General features: G+C 45.1%; 2 protein-coding genes and 1 long non-coding RNA gene across 7 annotated transcripts in view; 1 reads left to right on the forward strand and 2 right to left on the reverse strand.

The window, feature by feature from the left end:
• On the reverse strand, positions 1–6308 carry LOC148383150 (uncharacterized). Its single transcript, XR_015853346.1, has 2 exons — positions 5106–6308; positions 1–4298 (listed from the first exon to the last, which is right to left on the reverse strand). It is a non-coding gene; the product is annotated as an uncharacterized LOC148383150 (long non-coding RNA).
• On the forward strand, positions 2017–12849 carry iqck (IQ motif containing K). Of its 4 annotated transcripts, none has more exons than XM_088357600.1 (9): positions 2017–2106; positions 8299–8387; positions 8730–8892; positions 8969–9066; positions 9322–9374; positions 9463–9540; positions 9668–9752; positions 11758–11869; positions 12261–12849. In XM_088357600.1, the coding sequence occupies exons 3-9, from the start codon at positions 8736–8738 to the stop codon at positions 12455–12457; spliced, it is 780 nt and encodes a 259-aa protein (XP_088213726.1). In that variant the 5' UTR covers positions 2017–2106; positions 8299–8387; positions 8730–8735; the 3' UTR covers positions 12458–12849. The 4 variants fall into 4 exon arrangements, with proteins under 4 accessions (XP_088213726.1, XP_088213725.1, XP_088213727.1 ...); XM_088357599.1 differs by lacking the exon at positions 2017–2106 and adding an exon at positions 7534–7811; XM_088357597.1 differs by lacking the exon at positions 2017–2106 and adding an exon at positions 8068–8201.
• The window catches only part of gprc5ba (G protein-coupled receptor, class C, group 5, member Ba), a 16829-nt gene continuing 11130 nt past the window's right edge, over positions 12831–18529 (reverse strand). Inside the window, exons 4-5 of one of the 2 annotated variants that reach the window (XM_088357596.1) lie at positions 18488–18528; positions 12831–18393 (exon numbers count right to left, since the gene is read on the reverse strand). In XM_088357596.1, the coding sequence (XP_088213722.1) occupies position 18393; positions 18488–18528 (42 nt within the window). In that variant the 3' untranslated portion in view covers positions 12831–18392. Of the gene's footprint in view, position 18529 lies in introns of both variants that reach the window. The other variant, XM_088357595.1, reaches the window with a different exon arrangement.

Genomic DNA, 18529 nt, shown 5'->3' on the forward strand with positions numbered 1-18529 from the left:
TTGAGTTCAATCACAATTCTTGTTCAGAAAGCTCTGTTTTCAGGAAAGTGCAACACAGCGCTGGGCCCTTCAAGAGCGGAAAGTCTCCATTCAGAAAAGGCAAAGTCCAAGGTTGTTAGATCAGTTTTATATTCAGTAGCACATTGTGGGCTGGGATTGATGGGCGATGAGTCTTCGGGGTGGGGCAAGTTCGAAGGAGAGTCTGCTTCCATGGGAGTGGTGCTGGTTATGGGCGATTCGGTGTGTTGGTGGGGGGCTGTTGGTGTCTGTGTGTGGAGGGGGCTGTTGTCTTCCATCCTGTCTCTCGGCCTTGGCGATCATCTTTGGCCGAGTTCTCGGGTGGCTCCTTCTGGCACCCACTGGTTTTATCTCCACGTGACCTTCCTGTGAACATTCTTCTCCAATCTTGGACATACACTGTCGTACCGCATTCAACCGTATCTTTGCTTTGTTAGGCAAACTATTTCCCTCTGTGCAGAGCGTTCAGTAGTAATCAAAAACTGGCGTCTAGCATTAGTCAAAACATAAGATACAATCAAGTACTGAACGGTCAAGACGACTCTGGTCGTGTCCATGATTCAGAGAAAACACATCAGGCATGCATTACACAGTTCCTTAAGGGTCATTAAGCTATTTAGGCAATCTATCAAAAGTCATTTGTTATTTCAAAGTGCTCAGAAATATATCAGATCATAAAGTTATAAAAACCTTTCTCATCACCACTTATCAAAAATGTCTAGTTATGCCTTCTTTATTGATTTGGTGTGTAGGTATAATTATATGCTTCAAATGTTTCTTTTATTTATTTAATATGTGAATATACTTGTCTGTTTATGTACTTTATTCAATGAGGTTTGAGCATATCTGTTTTTGTAGCGAGGCAGGACTTTTTGTATTTCGACCTCATTCCTTCACTGGGAAAAAGAAGACGTCTGGTCACCCTAATTATAAAGCATACTGCACAGCATCAGGGCTGTGGGCGAGGAAAGTAGCAGTCGTCTGCATATTGCAGCTCCTGGATGTTGGAGTCTACCATCTTCGTCTTTGCCTGTAGGCATCGGATGTTGAACAAGTTGCCATCCAGGCGAAACTCGATGGAGACACCGCTATCTTCCGTGATGGACTGACGGAATAGGACTGTGGCTGCTGCCAGGAAGAGGTTGAAGGTCACTGGAGCCAGTCCACACCCCTGCTTCACCCCTACTTTCACGGGGAATGATGAGGACTGTTCATTGCCTAAAAGTACACAGGCCTGCATACCATTGTGAAACTGTTTTAAAATGCTGAGAAATTTGGGGGGAACACCAAACTTCATGAGGATGCTCCAGAGCAAATCACGATCAACTGTGTCAAAGGCCTTGGTGAGGTCAATAAAGTTTGTTCCCTGCATTTCTCCTGGATTTGACGGGCAGTAAAAATCATGTCCAGTGTACTTCGGTTCTTTCTTAAGCCACACTGTGTCCTCTGGAAGGATGCCCTCTGTTAGAGATGTAAGGCGAGAGAGCATCATTTTCGCAAGTACCTTGCCAGCTACTGAGAGATAGGAGATAAAGTTAAAGTCCCAATGATCTTCGTAACACACACATCTGGGTGTGGTGAAGTTTGTCCTCTGCATTTAACCCATCCCCATGTGATTTTGATCCATCCCCTGGGGGAGAGGGGAGCAGTGAGCAGCAGCGGTGCCGCGCTCGGGAATCATTTGGTGATCTAACCCCCCAATTCCAACCCTTAATGCTGAGTGCCAAGCAGGGAGGCTATGGGTCCCATTTTTATAGTCTTTGGTATGACCCGGCCGGGGTTTGAACCCACAACCTTCCAGTCTCAGGGCTGACACTCTACTACTAGGCCACTGAGCCGGTGCCACGGCTATTACCACAGGATGATTTATCACCTTTCTTCTTATAGATAGTGCCGATGTTGCTGTTTGAAAGGTTCCTACGTTGAGGTTAAAATGTTGGACAGTTACGTCACCGCGCCTTAAATCCCGTGTGAGTTACCACAGCTTATCGCGATCGTCGGAGCTGGTGCTAAAAGCTTAAGCTTAAGCTAAAAGTTGCCGGTATCGACGGAGCATGTTGCTGTAATTATGTGCGTCTTTGCCTCAAAGTAAGTATATACATTTAAGTGTTACTACTGTCTACTGTTGTGCCGTTTGTTTAATCGCGGTTTGTTTCGTGTATGCGTCGTTTGATAGCTTCGGCGCGCTCTTTTCAGTTTGCCTCGCATCGTACGAGTAGCCGTTAAACAGCGCCACAGCGACTAACTCGCAGTTAGTTAAGTAATGTGTGCCGCCTACTAGTGTTGTGTGATTTCAGAAGTTGAGCGTTGACTGACGCGCTGTATTTCTGTCTGTTGCAGAACCACACACACATACACACACACACACACACACACACACACACACACACACACACACACACACACACACACACCTTTCACAAGAATCACCCACACACCACAAATATACATACACAATCACATTCACACACCCAAACACTCACCCATGTACATTACACACTCCTGCTCTCACATCCTTACGACCAAACGAGTGTATATACCTTTTGCCCGTTCGCCTGTATGCCCATATGAGCCACAGTGCCTGTTGCTTGCCAACAATTCAGTAAAGCAACCAAAAGTGAACCACGTCTCCCTCCTGTGTTCTGACCGACACCCGGGGGCGAAAATAGCATATATCCCCCCCCCCCTATACAGTCCTCAGGCTCCGCAACAGTTGCTGTCTTTCCATTCTTGAGGCAGGGTCTTACTGTGCCTGATGGTTACTAAGACGTGGAACAGCTTCCGCTTGAGAAGGTAGCCTCTTGTTTTTTTTTTAGGCTCCTGATTGCAGTAAGGACCTCACTGAACATGGTAGGGTCATCAAGGGATGTAGATAGCAGGAGATTTGGGAGCGCATTGAGCACTAATGGATCAAAGGGGTTTATTTTATTGAGCAGTGAGTCGAAGTGCTCAGCCCAACGCTCGAGAATTTGTTGTTTGTCCTTGAATAACTCAAGTACGTCTACAGATCTTACTGGAGCGATGCTTCGCTTTTGTGGGCCATAGATGGATTTTGCAGCGTAGAATGCGTAGTTGTTAATAGCATCTGCATATTCCCTGATCTCCTGGGCTTTTTTGAGCCACCATTCATTTTTCATGAGTCGCAGTTGTTTCTGTGTCTCAGCTCTGGTTGTTTTGTAATGGTGGAGGAGCAATGGAGAGTGAGGGTTGGAGAGAAGGGCAGCATGGGCTTTTCGCTTGGTGTCCAACAGCTCCTCTATTTCTACCGAGCTGTTGTTGAACCAGTCTTGATGGTGCTTCTGAGTGAAGCCAATGGTTTCAGAGGCAGCTTGATGTATTGTTGACCTCAGTTTTGTCCATGTCACAGGTGGTACTGTAGTCCTCCAAGGTGGAACGCCCCGTAGCCAGTTGCTGCATTAGTGAGATGTACACTCTGGAGAGTCCAGGGCCCTGCAGTTCAATCGCTTTCTTGGCTGTTGTTTTTTGTGGGGGTTTTCATCTTCAGCTTCGATCTGATCAGTCGATGTGACCATCGACCACCAGCATTCAGCCCCACGCAAGGCCCGGGTTATGCAGTTGTCTTGTTGCTCTTGTTGCCATGTTATTATATAGTCCAGCAAGTGCTGATGTTTGGATCGCGGGTGCATCCAAGATGTTATCTTTCCAGACCCATGGGTTCTGATTACCTTAGTCCACAGCTTGGCATCGGTCCCAACTCGGGCGTTGAAATCAGGTTAGGGCAGCTGCAAGAGACTTGTAAAAGGCATATTTGATGTTGCTATCAGCATCCAGGTTGGGGGCATATGCACTGAGTAGCGTAGCAAACCGACCTTTCACCAAGGGGATACGCCAGGTCATGAGCCGTTCACTGATGACTTGGGGGGACTCCGGGATGGTATTGAGTGTTTACTTTTTACAGCAAAGCTGACCCTGAATAGGGCTGCTCAGTCACATTGGGAGCTGCTGAAGAGACATCTTGTTCCTGAATCCCAATCTTCCAACGACCATCACGCCCACGCCACCCCTGTGCAGGACTCGAGCTAAGAGCCTCCAGTCACATCCTTGACCTGCCCCAGTCGCTTTATCCTGTCGCCAGAAGACTTTACAGAAGAAGCTGGTGCTTGTGCAAAGAATGGATTTGTGTAAGGGATGGGGCATGCAGTTCCTTCCACCACCATTTTGGCCACACCCACCATATTTCAGTGGTACGAGAAGCTGGAGACGACTTTCAAGTGAGTGTAGTTGCAGGGGACTGCCAGAGATCCGGTCTGTCGGAAACACTTCTCCGCACACACACAAACACACACACACACACACACACACACACACGCACACACACGTAAGGAAGACATTCGAATTACACAAACATTGTGCACAAACATATAAGCAACAGAGCCAACACCCTGCCACCGGCCCTCCACAATACAGACAATACAAGAGCCGGAACACTATGTTTCTCTCCACAGACAATTTCAATATCAATTCAACAGACTCCAAACAACAACAGCACAGACCACGTATTCAACAGCACAGACAACACTATTCAACATAACACAATTTAAAAGAAAACCCCGGATTCCAGCTAGGAAGTTTCAAAGTCAAAAGTCAAAGTCAGCTTTATTGTCAATTTCTTCACATGCCAAAGATACACAAAGAAACCGAAATTTCGTTCCCCGCTATCCCACGGTGACAAGACATGGCACACAATAGACAATCAAGTAAACAACAGCGTGCTGAATAAGTAATGAATAAATAACACAACAAATAAATAAGAGGAGCAAAAAGGAGCAAGTGAGCGTATAGCAGACATTCCAGAAAATAATAATAAAATAAAATATTTAACACAACATAAAAGAAAACCCCGGATTCCACATCGGAAGTTTCAACACAACATAAAAGAAAACTCCGGATTCCACCTCAAAGTTTTAACACAACGTAAAAGAAAATTCCGGACTCCACCTCAGAAATTTTAACTCTGTTCAACAAAGAAACAACCATCTCCACATAAATTATTAAATTTGGGGTCGGGAAAGACAATACCACTTCGGTGCGGAGGCCACCATTTATGGAGGAAAAAGATTTCTGACCTGAAAGGTGGGGCCCCAGGCCTCCAGATCGAAGAAGAACCTCTCCCCCTCTTTGTCCAAAAATCGCTCAACTGAACATCGCGTCAGGGGTCACCAATTGCGTTTTGTTCAAGATGTCCGTCATTGAGCAAGGAAAACAAAGATTTGGAGTAACAGTTGGTTCTTTATTTGCAAGATCTTGGGTTGTTTAATGGCGGTCAGCGCACAAGGTACTTCAGCAGATGAAACAACGTCACACTCCAGATCAGAAGGCTTTATACTGACCAAAAGCAGGAACTAGCGAGGGAGGGGGAAAGAAGGAAAGAAGAAGGATGTCCTTATGAGGTAGACATCTGTTCTGTTATCACCTGAATGTCCTGTTATCTACAGAATGTTTTGTGACTATGTGTCATGGAAAGTTAACTGAGCTCTATGAACTGTGTCAGTGTTCTGATTCAACAACTATGTTTATATAAATTAATAAGAGTATTTACACATTGATTGACATTAAAAGTATATAAATTAATAGGAATATATACACGTTGATTAAAATGATAGTTACTTATGTATGAACTAATAAGCGTATGTACACATTGTTGTTGCTCCCTCTTCAACTTCTAGGTACCAAATAGCGGTCTAATAGACCGCTTTTAGACCGGAAAACGCTCAGTGGGACGCGGGCATGAGGAGAACATGCAAAGTCCACACAGGGAGGGCCGGAAGTGAAATCGAATCCGCGCACTCGTATTTGTGAGACGGACGTGCAAACCAGTGCAGCACTGTGCCACCTGGTGCCTGAAATAAGGTGATTAAAACAGTCACAAAATCAAGTGAAATCAAGTGGAATCACGTGCCTTTTGAAGTAAAAAGCTTTTGTATCAATTCATTTTTTTCCTGCCGTTGTCCTTCTCGAATATTGCGCTCCAAACTATCAATTGTCCTTGGGAGCCTCCTAGTGGTCACATGAACAAGGTGCCCCCTTCGTTCGCTCATCCCCTCGTTACAAGGCACGTATTAAAACTTGAGACGTGCCCATACACGAGCGAGCATCTTTACAAAAACCTGAGACACAAGTCGAAGAATCGACTTAGTCTATACCTTAGCGACCGGCGGCTGCTTACCAACCGCGAGCCGACAACATTCACAATAGTGTGCATTCCAGTTCTTTTAAGTGAACTGAATCTGTAGAATCAGTTCACTCATAACATTCGTTCAAATGAATCGTTAAACGAATCGTCCCCCCCCCCCCCCACACACACACACACACACTGATCCGTTTTTTTTTTGTTTTTTTTTTGTTTTGTTTTTTAACACAACATCCCGTGGAAACAACCCATACAAATCAAACAATACAACTACCCCCCCCCCCCACCAAAAAAAAATATTATGTATAATAATAATAATTGGCTGGGGTAATAAACACACGTCTTTCTATAATACAATACCTACACACTCATCCGTTGGCAACAATCTCTCACGTGGTCGTGAATGGGAAGTTGTGTCACTGACCCGTTTGTGAACAGGAAAAAACGTCACTGACTGGTAAAGTCCGTCCTCCATCTATCGCTTGCTGCTGATTGGTCGTTCGCGAAGATTCACGAATGAGTGACAGACAGGATTGCCGCTACGCCATTGTCAGCCGACACACGCTATGCCGACATTGATGTTTTAATTTTGTATTTGTTGGCTTATAGTTGATGGTGTTATTATATCGAATGTGTTTGTGTTTGAATAAAAGGTTGAAAAAACACGTTATGCCGACATTTGTTATTTGGGGGGCACCAATTTATATAACAACGTAAAACACATACATATTGTCATATAAAGCAGTTAACCAAATGTCAGATTTTTATGTTGATTGGAGAATATAAAAACAAGGAATAAAACACCAGACAAGTTATACATAAATGTTTATTAAAATAATAATAATAATATAATAATAATACAATAAAGCTGACTTTGACTTTGATAAAAGTACATCTCAAACCAGCAATCTAATGTGAAACTGCAGTCGATATATTGGATAACAATATTTAGGCATATATATGCATATACGTTATTTAAAACTTACTATAAGTAAATCATAAATCTACATTCTGGTTTACACAGACTGATCCGTTGATGCACGGGAAGGCAGTTCACCCATTGACTTGTTGGCGAACGGGAAAGTCCGGATTCGTTCCCTCACTGATCCGTTCTCGCGATGTGCGAAATACGAATCACTAACTCACTGATTCGTTCACTCATAGATTCGTTCGTTGGTGAACGGGAAATGCAATTCACGACTCGTTCGTGAACGTGAAGTTACGTAATTTTCTTCTTCGTTTTGTTTTACGGCGGGCTGGCACCAGCTTCAATGGGCATTACAGACACCTACTGGTTGAAGTCATATGAACTGACAAAAGAACGAATCACTTTAGGAAGTGAATCGTTCACTCTCGTTCACTGAATAGATTTGTTCTTTTGAACGAACCGTTCACTCACGGGCCAACATTAATTCACAACAGGCTGCGATGAAAGCGATGACGGGCAGGTTTGAGTTTGTGTTGCCAATTAACAACGCTCATGGATACTTGAGTAGTGAGTTTGAAGGCTAATATATGCCAGTCTTCTGTTGCAACTGAGCAATTTGCAACGAAATCATGTTCAGCCACCAACCCGACGAGTCCTCACGAATTCCAAACCCAGCCGGTGCCAAAAGGTCCCTTTGGGAAGAGGTTTGTGCCGGTAAGGTCACGCTATTTCTATTAATTATTAACGGAGTCATGATTGAGGCTTGCGTGCATAACCTTCAGGTTGAAACGTTGCTCTTGATTACACTCAGCAACGACTCGACTCGAGTGAGCGTTGAAAACGTAACCGCGCAAATGTATGAGTTGTGGAGCATTCAAATGACGTGAACATTTTTATATGCCTTTCATAATATTGAGGTGCCTGCCTTTTGCATGATAGTGCGATTACGTGATGAGATTTAAAAAAACTTTCTCCCTTTGATCTTAATGTCCGTATCCCGGAATAGTGTGTGCACAGTTGAGTTATATGGTGTAAGCTATAAAACAGAACAAATCAGAGTATCTGGATTTTTTTTTCCTTTTCAAATGAAGAGGATGATTCGAGGCAATGTTTAGTGCGCTAAGCTAAGACCATTTTAATCAGGAAGCCACAAAAGGAGTTTTTGAAATTAACGTTTTTGTCTTCATGTGTTTCTTCCCAGACTTTGAAGCAGCATTGCCATGTCCTCTTTGTCCTGTTGGGACCAGTTCAGAACCCAAAGACAGCAGCACCTCACACACCTCTGCCAATGTAAGCCAGTCCAAAGCCATTTTTCTGCATTTTTTTCTAATAGTTAAATACAAGTCAACATCTTACTCTGGGGGATCACCACAAGCTTGTGAACGGGTTGTATGCATAGCAAGCACCAAACAGACATCATTTGTATATTGATTACCTAAAAGAGGAAGCCCGCGTGCCACAAGTGCTACTTACTACAACAGCTAGAGGCTCAAATTTGATTGGACAAAATAAAATAAAAATTAACATTGGAAGAACTTCATTCAGTTTCATGGAACACGTTGCAGACGTATGATGCCCTGTTTAAAACTGGCAGCCCCTGCTTTCCCTGAACTTCAACTTTCTTAAGCGTAGATATTGATGGAGGATGACGAGGAGGAGGAGAACGCGCTACTGCTCGACTTGGACCCGCTTCTGCACCACCCCGCCCACGCCGGTTTCTCCGTGTTTGGAGTGGATCCTCCTCTGAGCGACAAAAAGCGAGCCCACCCTCCGTTTTGCGCGCAATCGTTCCAACGTAAGATCGCCGCGTCATTTGTTTGCTTGAATGGAATGATTGAGGTGCTGATGGCGGCGGTGGCGGCATGCATCAGATCCCGTCACGCAGTACATGGAAGAGAAAGTGTTCCCTGTGCTGGTGCCCGCACTTGCGGCTGTGCTGAAAGAAGCAGAGAAGCAAGGCTGTCTGCAGGTGCGCACTTTGCTTTTCCGACACCAAAAGTCACACCAAACAGACACCATTGATTTGGTCTTACTTTTGATTTTGCCACTCCTCTTCCTGTTTGCAACTCTTTCGAATCAGCCACTTGCCAATGACATCACCAACTTGTTTCTCTCCATGGCCTTTCTAAGCTTACAAGATTGAAAGTCATTTTGAAATCTGTTTTGCAAATGGTTGTAGTGCTTGGGCAGCATAGCGACGTCCTGTATCTCTGTTGCGTTTCAGAAGAAAGTCATTACGTTTAACCCCATCGACTTCCTGGTGGAGTGGCTTTATAAGTGAGTCTCATGTCTTCTCGTTTGCTATATTTTTGGGGGAGGCAGCCAGAGGTGATGCCTTTCTGTCTTTGCTCTCTCACTCTGTCAGTCACAATCCCCGCCGACAAGGACAGCCCCCCCGTCAGTTCAACAACATCCCATTTGTCAGAGCCTGGCTCAGCATGCAGTGAGTGCAATTTGGAATGAAGGCATATGCAAAACATTAAGACGATTGCTCCTGTCTGAAGCACATTGTGCGTCTAGTGGCAAGTCATATGACACGCTTGTTTTTGTTTTTTCCCCAACGTTGCCAGTCCAAGGCCGCCCATCCCGCTCTTCCTGCAGCTGAGTGACGAGCAGGCTACGTTGATCATCCAGTCCTTCTGGAGGGGCTACAAGGTGCACATCACACAGCCGAGATTAGAAACAACATGTGCGGTACCCGTGGCTGACCAGTAGAGAGCGCAATGAGTCAGGGACGGGGAGGGGGGGAGGGTCAAATTCAGCATCTCCTGGCTTCTGGTCGACGCTTGGCTGCACTAAGCTAGTTGAGCACACGGCCACAGTCCCAATGTAGACATTGCCATCTGCACAATGTGGCGCTAGCATCTTGCCGTCTGTTTCTTCTCTTTCCTTTCCTCGCCTGGATGTCACATGCTCAAAGTCAGCTGAGCCATGCTGGCTATTGTTCTATTTCTCGTTCAACTGCTGTTTGAGCATTTCTTTGACAATGGTGAGACCTCGTTCAAGGTGCAAGTCCTGCTATGCTCACCGCCCTCCCGATAAGACAGTTGGGCACACTAGTAGAAGGACGAATGTCTCAGCACTAACGCTATGCTCTGACTTTTCTGCATGTGACGGTCCCAGTGAGGGCACGAGCTGACACATACACACGACCAGCACGACAAGTTGAAACTGCGTATCCACTCAGATGCTCAAAGCTAAGGCACGAGTAGAGCAACCGTCTTCCTCCCAAAGTGCTGCGTGTCGAGGAACAAGCAACAACCAATCACCTTAATTCCCTCCAAACGCAGCACTTGGGGCATCTTGGAGGACACAAGAGCCTCATTACTTATTGAAGCTGCCCAGGATATTTTGGGCATGCGGCGACTCTGTGCCTGTTTGTGTGCGTGTCATCATTTTGGCAGTCACGTTGTGTCTATGCAAAACCCGCATAATGGTTTCTGGGTGGAAGTGATTATTCACTCGAGTTCAATCGGTCTTGTGCTCACAAAATTAGGTTTACTGAGTTTTGAGCGACACCGGAGAGGAGGCATTTATCGTCAAGAGCCATTCCCAAGCTTGTGCTTACCAAGGGGCGCAAAGGATTGGATTGGTTGCACTACTGAACATGTCACTGCACCTGGAGATACGAGTTCACTCGGTTTTGTTAATCACAAAGCATCTTTCCCCGCTGCCAAGTGGCTAAGGGCCGCTCCCAAAAATCCATGCCCCAAAGTTACTGCGGTTTGCAGAAGAACAACTACTGACCACCTCCCTTGACAGTAGATATTGGGCTGTTTTATACTGCTCCCTGATGGCCAGAAGGAGCACCACTATGGCCAATGCGTAGATGCAAATCGTTTGTCTGGAACACCAGCTCTTGCATTGCATTGTATCCCATCCCATTGCACAAGAGTGTGACTATGACTACAAAGACAAACTAGGAAAACAAATCGCTCCTTGAGCCAGTCCTTTATTTTCAACAGCAAATATTTTTAGATGGATTACGTTTCTAGTCATCCAAATGTTCTGCTCTTGTCAGCCCTTCGCTGCTGCTCTTCGCAACACGCGCTCACACACGCTTACACTATCATCTGTTATATAACAGGTTATTTACCTGCGTGATACAACTTTGACTGCAGTGTAACAGAAATTGGAAAAAGAGCGTGTGTTTGTTATTCCGCATCCGCAACAAAACATTGCACACGGTGGAGACGAGTGGGAAACAAGCTCGCGTATAGTACATGCGTCTGTTGTTCCTGCTCCTGTCAAGCTCTACCGAAGGCTGCAGGGTCTCAACGTTATGTAATCGTCTTTACATTGTGTGCCTCAGCACTGCTCGCTAATCCATCCATCCATGCCTGTCTCTCGCGCACACACACACAGCTGATGGCTAAGACTTGTTGGGGGCTATCAGCTGAGCCTGAGTTGTCGCTGTGCAAGAAACGGGCGTCTCATTGAATGACATCTTTCCGGTGTGTCCAATTTTGAACGCATTTTGAATAGCACGTTACAGGGATACGAGCAACGTCCACTTTTGTCAGGTGAGCCAACTTGTCCGAATGTGCCTTTGTCGGGCAGGTGTGAGCGAGCGCTGATTTTGCTTGACAGAAGGGCCAAAAGTTGCACCCGTACAACATTGGAGCCATGACCATGGTATGCGCTTGTGCTTTGTGTGCAGGTCAGGGCACAGCCTCATGTGCAGGAGCTGCGCCAGTGGCAGAAGAACCTGAGGCTAACCCGAAACATTCCCAAGGCCGTCAATGAATTCTGGGCTAGACTGGAGAAGCGAGGTGAGACTGAATGACAACTGGCATGCTAACTGCCGTTACCCGACGAAGAAGAGCGTCTCGCAACCTGGTTGCCTCTCGGCCTTCGCTCGCCAAATTCCCTCGTGTGCGCCTTGAGATGCTGACTCAGCAGCGTGCGTGGCAGCTGGGCACACGTCCCCGCCTGCTTGAATGTGCTGCCGCTTTCAGCGCACACACATTCCACACCACAGCAAGGCTGCTGGCCTGACATTCTATCTGATTGGGGGGGTACTGTCTGCTTGCCCCCTCCCCCACAATCCCACACCCTCCTTTCCAAAGCCCAGCAACAGATGCATCAGCATGCCAGTCAAATCAGTTTGATTCAAGTGCTCATTGTGCACCACCCACAGGCTACCTTTTGATGTGTCCACAGTGGGCGCAAGCATCACAGAGACAACGGAAAGCACAGAGTCTGACAACTCCGACTTGTGTGTCAACATGCTCTCTCCCCTCTCTCTCCTGGACGGCGGCGGTGAGCGAGCAGCGGGCGGCCCACCCGGCCTGGACGAGCAGGACCGCAGGTACATGGACTCTGTGCCCAGGTCCTCGGCCACACCGTCGCCAATTTAAAAGACACGGCGTCACAAAAAGCAGGACCTTTTCTGACACATCTTGACATCTTGACAGAAACTGCTTCACATACCATACTTTCTGGACCATAAGTGCAGTTTTTTTCATAGTTTGGCCGGGGGTGCGACTTATAATCAGGAGTGACTTATGTGAAATTTTTAACACATTATAACTTGATCATTAGCACATTACCTACTTACGAGTATAGTTGATCACTTCACATGTTATTTCCACTTTAAACTGCATGAGGTTGCACTAGGCCTGTGGCATAATTGGAACTGCAACTGACAATAAGTCTGAAGTTGTTTATAACATAGAGGACAGAGCTCGTATGTTGTTGAGCTCTTGTTTTGTGAAATAAAGAGCCGGTTGCTTTCCTTTTTTTTTTTAAATTCATTTATTTTTTTAGTCATTGTCTCTTGCTAGTAGTGGGGGTGGTGGGGGAGGGGATGAACAAATAAAACTACATTTGCATGCTGCATGATTTCAGAGTTCAGCTGTGAAAAGCAAGATCACCTCGGCCTGTCGGTCTGAAGGCAGAACACACATTAGGACAGGACAGGCAAGGACTGGGGGAGTAGAACTGACATTGACCCCCCCCCCCCCAAAAAAAAAAAACGCCATTCAAACTTGGCCATCCACCGCCATTGAACACAGAAATGTTGTGCAAATTCACCACAATCACAACACAGAGATGAGACCTAAGGTGCCCCCTCTTGATTGGGTCCAGCGATAACGGCATTTTTTTTTCCCCCTTCTGATGTGGAGCAAAAGAACCTGCCAAAGAACCCACTGAGAACTATGAAAATGAAGATTTGTCACCTAAAGAACAAGTATTGAAAAGGAGGTCTTACACGGTGCTGATGAGCATGCACACGTACTGCAGGTAGTCAACAGTGCAAACGCTACAGTCACATCTTTTGTTTGAAATACTCCACACTGAGTGAAAAGTGTTGAAAACGTCCCACTTTGACTCTTCAAGTTGATCCTCGCTCGCCTTGTTCCTGTATCCCATGATTGACCCTGTCGCCGGAGTCCATGTTGTTTGACACTCCAGTGGAAGCACGGAAGAAGCTCTCCTTTGGGTTGGTAAAGCTCGCCATGAATACTCTACAGCAGAGGTCCCCAACCACCAGGCCGCGGACCGGTACCGGTCCGTGGGTCACTTGATACCGGGTCGCCAAGCCGCACAGGGGAAAAAAAAAAAAATTTATCGACGATCAATTAATTCAGGTCAGGACGCTCGTCCCGGTCACGTGACATGTTTCCCCAGTCGAGCCCATAAAGCTAGCAAAAATGAGTAAGAATTTATTTTGAAAAATATATTAAAAAATTGGCAATTCTCTCCCAATTACATCCGTCAGTTCAGGTCAAGACGCTCGTCTCAGTCACGTGACATGTCACCTCAGTCGAGCCCGAAAAGCAAGCAAAAATGAGCAAGAAACAGAGATATTTGGAAAGCTTCAGAAAGGGAAAAAAGCCCAATGAGGAGACTGAAGAAGAGGCTACGACTTCTAAGAAAAGGAAAGCTGCATTTAAAAGAACATTTCTGGAGTCCTACTTAAAATATGGATTTGTCGCCACAGGTGACTGACGCGCTAAGCCCACTCTGCATAATATGTGGCGACAGGCTAGCTAACAAGGCAATGAAGCCTTCAAAACTGCTTCGGCACATGGAGACCAAGCATCCTGCATTAAAAGACAAACCGTAACCACTTCGGGTGTCATTGTCTCCGATTACGCCTAGATGGGACCGGCTCGTTTCTGAGAAACAAGCCCTGTGCTCCCACTAATTCAATGTAATGGTGAGTTTTATTAATAAAATTTAATAAAAAATAAATAATAAATAAATAATTTAAAAAAATATGTCGTTTATACTTGTTATTATGCCAGTCGTATCATTTTATTTCATCGTATTTACCGTAATTTCCGAACTATAAGTCGCGGTTTTTTTCATAGTTTGGGTGGGGGGGGCGACTTGTACTCAGGAGCGACTTATATAAGTTTTGTTTCACAAATTTTTACTTGATCATTAAGACATCACTTACTTACAAGTAAAGTTGATCACTTCCCATGGTATTTTTAGTATAGTTGATCACTTCACATGCTTTTATATCTTTATCTTGAACAGATTCAAAACATAAAAAATAGAGAAAACATCAAATAAAGCAATTAACACTTTAAAGCACCATATCCAAGTCCACTGTCTGCTGTATGTACACTTGCTCCATTTTTGCTCCTCTTATATTTATTATTATTTATTATTTGTTTATTTATCATTTATTCAACACTCTTATTTATTCGTTGTTTGTGCCTTCTTGGGTTTTTTTGTATTGCTTGTATGCATATGTGTACTATCTCACTGAGGGATAGTGGGAACGTAATTTCAATCTCTTTGTGTGTCTTGGTATATGAAAAAAAATCGCCGATAAAGCAGACAACCAAATAAACAAAACAAAACACTACATCTGAAAAAAATTATATTTTCAGACAAAACTGGATGAGGGCGCTCTCAATTTCACCGTTGGCCGTGACTCATCAACTGGGTGGGCTTAAGAAAAATGGCACCAAAAAGAAACTCATATTTTGCAGGTTACAAACTTCAAGTTGTAAAATATGCAGCTGAAAACAGTAATCGAGCAGCAGAAAGAAAGTTTGGAGAACCGTGATGTACCAATGGATTACTATTTCAAGTGACGTCAGTGGCACGGCGCGGCGCGGCGGTTGTTTACATAAAGGACAAAAGTACCCACGTAAGGACTACCGGCATCATTAGCGGTGATCATTTCTAAGTGACACGGAGGACAAAGAGTTTGAAGGAATTAAGGATTTTGAGTGACATAGAAGGTTTGAAAAACTATTATGGCTTTTACGCACGCCCGGTCCTACTCTACTGAGTCGGGGACCGGCGCTCGGCCGAGTGGCTGTCTGCGAACGTTGTTTACATAAAGGACAAACGTACCCACATAAGGACTACCGGCATCATTAGCGGTGATCATTTCTAAGTGACATAGAGGACAAAGAGTTTGAAGGAATTAAGGATTTGGAGTGACATAGAAGGTTTGAAAAACTATTATAGCTTTTACGCACGCCCCGTCCTACTCTACTGAGTCGGGGGCCGGCGCTCGGCCGAGTGGCTGTCCGCGAACGGTGCATGGGGCTCGGACATGGCCATTACGCACGCCCGGTCCTATGCCATGGAGCTCTCATGTCTGGAAGTCCACGCCGCCACACGCTTGAAAGTTTGTTTTGTTTAATAAAGAGCCGTTTACCAAACCCACGTCTATCCTTGTACTTTGTTAACGCTACAATATAGTTATATACTAGATCTGTGGAATAAAGACGAGGCTGACGTCAGGGCGCACGCGCGGCGATGTTGACAAAGGACGAGGAATTTGATCGATGAATTTAATGGATTTAAAGTGCACGGATGGTTTGATAATATTATTGCTTATACTATAGTTATTTGAAATATAGTTTATCGTTATATGAGCCTGTGGAATATTTTGAAGTGCAAGCGCCCTCAGCCACGCGCACCCATTGTTGACAAAGAACGATCGATGGATTTAATGAATTGGAGTGACACCGATGGTTTTATAAACATGTTATTCATTAATAGTTGTCCTAAATCACTCTATATGTTACGTCAGGCCCGTTCTCAGCTTCTCGTTTGTTTGTGTTACGTTAGCATACCTATCGTTTAGCCTGTTGCTATTGTATTGAACGATCAATGGATCTAATGAATTGGAGTGACACCGATAGTTTTATAAACATGTTAGTCATGTAATAGTTGTCCTTAATCACTCTATATGTTACGTCAGGCCCGTTCTCAGCTCTTTGTTTGTGTTTGTCACGTTAGCATACCTATCGTTTAGCCTGTTGTTGCTATCGTTTAGCCTGTTGTTGCTCGTTCATGACTGTTTTTGGCGTGGGATTTTGTCGAATAAATTGCCCCCCAAAATGCGACTTATACTCCGGAGCGACTTATATATGTTTTTTTTTTCACTTTTTGGGGCATTTTATGGCTGGTGCGACTTATACTCCGGAGCGACTTATAGTCCGGAAAATACGGTATATATTTATTATAAATGTACTATTTATTTTTTATAAAGGCCGGTCCGTGAAAATATTTCTGACACGTAACCGGTCCGTGGCGCAAAAAGGATTGGTGACCACTGCTGTACAGTATATTATTCCATGTTAGTCCTTGTTCCTGTTGCCCACAGTCCCATTTAATACAGTGGTTGACCCAACCGCGTGAACTTTCTCCTTTTTCTTGTAGCTGTGTCGGCAATCTTGCTCCGTCCTGTGTGTCATCACATGCACACGTTGCCTGTGTCAAGCCTCGTTTCTGTGTAGCCATGTTGGACCCTGTTCCGGAATGTTTACTCATGTTCCTGTCGCACATTAGTTCCCGTCAAGCGACGTGGCAGGACAAGCTGAGTCTGGGCCTGTCGTGTAACGGTTCCTGTTTTGGCACAGACAAATGCACGGCATTGGCGGTTGTGTTGCTGAGAGGGCTCCACTAGGACTGTTTTTTTTTTTTTTTTTGGATCAACACTGATCAGTATTGAAATCTTGTCTAGCTTACTGCATAAAGTTGTGCTCATTTCTATTCACAGCTATTTATTTACCTCAGATGCACAAAAAATGTAAAATAACACTGCCGCGACCTAAAATTATTTTACCTTACAAAAATGTCCAAAGAAAATGTTTGTGTATGCAAAGCAACCATGTAAAAAAAGACTTCAACTAAAAATAGCAGTCGATAACGTGTGCACTGATGCCAGTGATCCCCAAACGTGATCGATTGAATCCAAGATGTATGCTAGCAATTGTATAGAATAAATGTAGGACAGTTGAGTGTTTTCGGGCAAGATGGCTGAAGCTACAACAGGTTGTGTTCCAAATGAAGCGCACAAGTAGCGAGCAGACTGTACGTAGTAAATGGGTTTGAAAACGAAAGCCCTGCCTGCGATTGAGCCATAGATACGCTTGCCCGTTGTACGTCGTCGCGTCCGTGACCTTGAAGTTGTACTCCTTTCATGCCATGAGGACGTTAGTAAATGAAACTGTAGAGATGACTGGCCGTGAGCCGGCCGGCTAACGTACTGTCTCCACTTCTTCAATCCATGGTCTGGATGGCATCGCTCGCTCCATCTTCAATTTCCGTGCAAGCTTTACAGTTGGCTGGAGTACGTTAGCTCACAAACGTTCTACAGCCAGTTGGATGTCGCAATAGGCAAGCCGCACGTCGGATGACCCCAAACTGCGGTTTGTCTTTTGCACTCTTGCCTCTTTTTTCCATTTGGTGTTGTCTTGAGCGCTTTTTCTAACGCCTATTTGCCTGACTCGGCTCGCTAAAGGTTGGGAAACACCGGTCGGTGGTTCATGCATGACAAGAGAAATTTCAACAAGCAGCCTGGCCTTTTTGTGTCGTCTGTATATGTACTGCATCAGTGCCACAGTTTGGAGGAGGACAGAATTAAGAAGCAGCGTGGTGCAACATCCAGACGCCAGGACAAGGAGGAAGAGAGCAAGATTTCACTGTTGTACTCCCCCTCCTTCCGTTTTCCAACCTGCACTGCAAATGGCTCGAAACTTTGTCTTGTTTTCTTCCAGAAACGCTTTTTTCTTCCCTGTTTCAAAGTGGCCTGATGTTTGGCCGCCATTCAGTGATGCGGCAGTTGGGATGCTTGCTTCCAGTGCTTGTATGCAGGTTGTGCTTTTTCATTATCACATTTCATGTTCATGCAAAAAAAAACCAAAAAAAAAAACGGTTGTCGTTGACACAGTGATGAAGGACAGAGCCAAATGAAGGATGTTCACAGTTTGAAGGATGCTTACAGTGCTGCACTCACGCCAAAGAAAAAGCCTCGCTTTATGAGACATTTAGCTCTGTCCTCCATGGCCTCCTTATTTGATTGGCACGCCATCTGTACAAAGTAAAATCTATGTATTTATTTTTTTGAAGTACGCTCGCCTCCCCTGGGAAACTGCGCCGCCCCCTCGTCCGTACGATCCGCTCACCACAGCTGCCTCCCCGTGTAGGTGGGAGGGGCCGAGGGTACC

The sequence above is a fragment of the Syngnathus floridae genome, chromosome 17, assembly GCF_059516105.1.
Source record: "Syngnathus floridae isolate MCC-2025c chromosome 17, RoL_Sflo_1.0, whole genome shotgun sequence".
Taxonomy (NCBI): Eukaryota; Metazoa; Chordata; class Actinopteri; order Syngnathiformes; family Syngnathidae; genus Syngnathus; species Syngnathus floridae.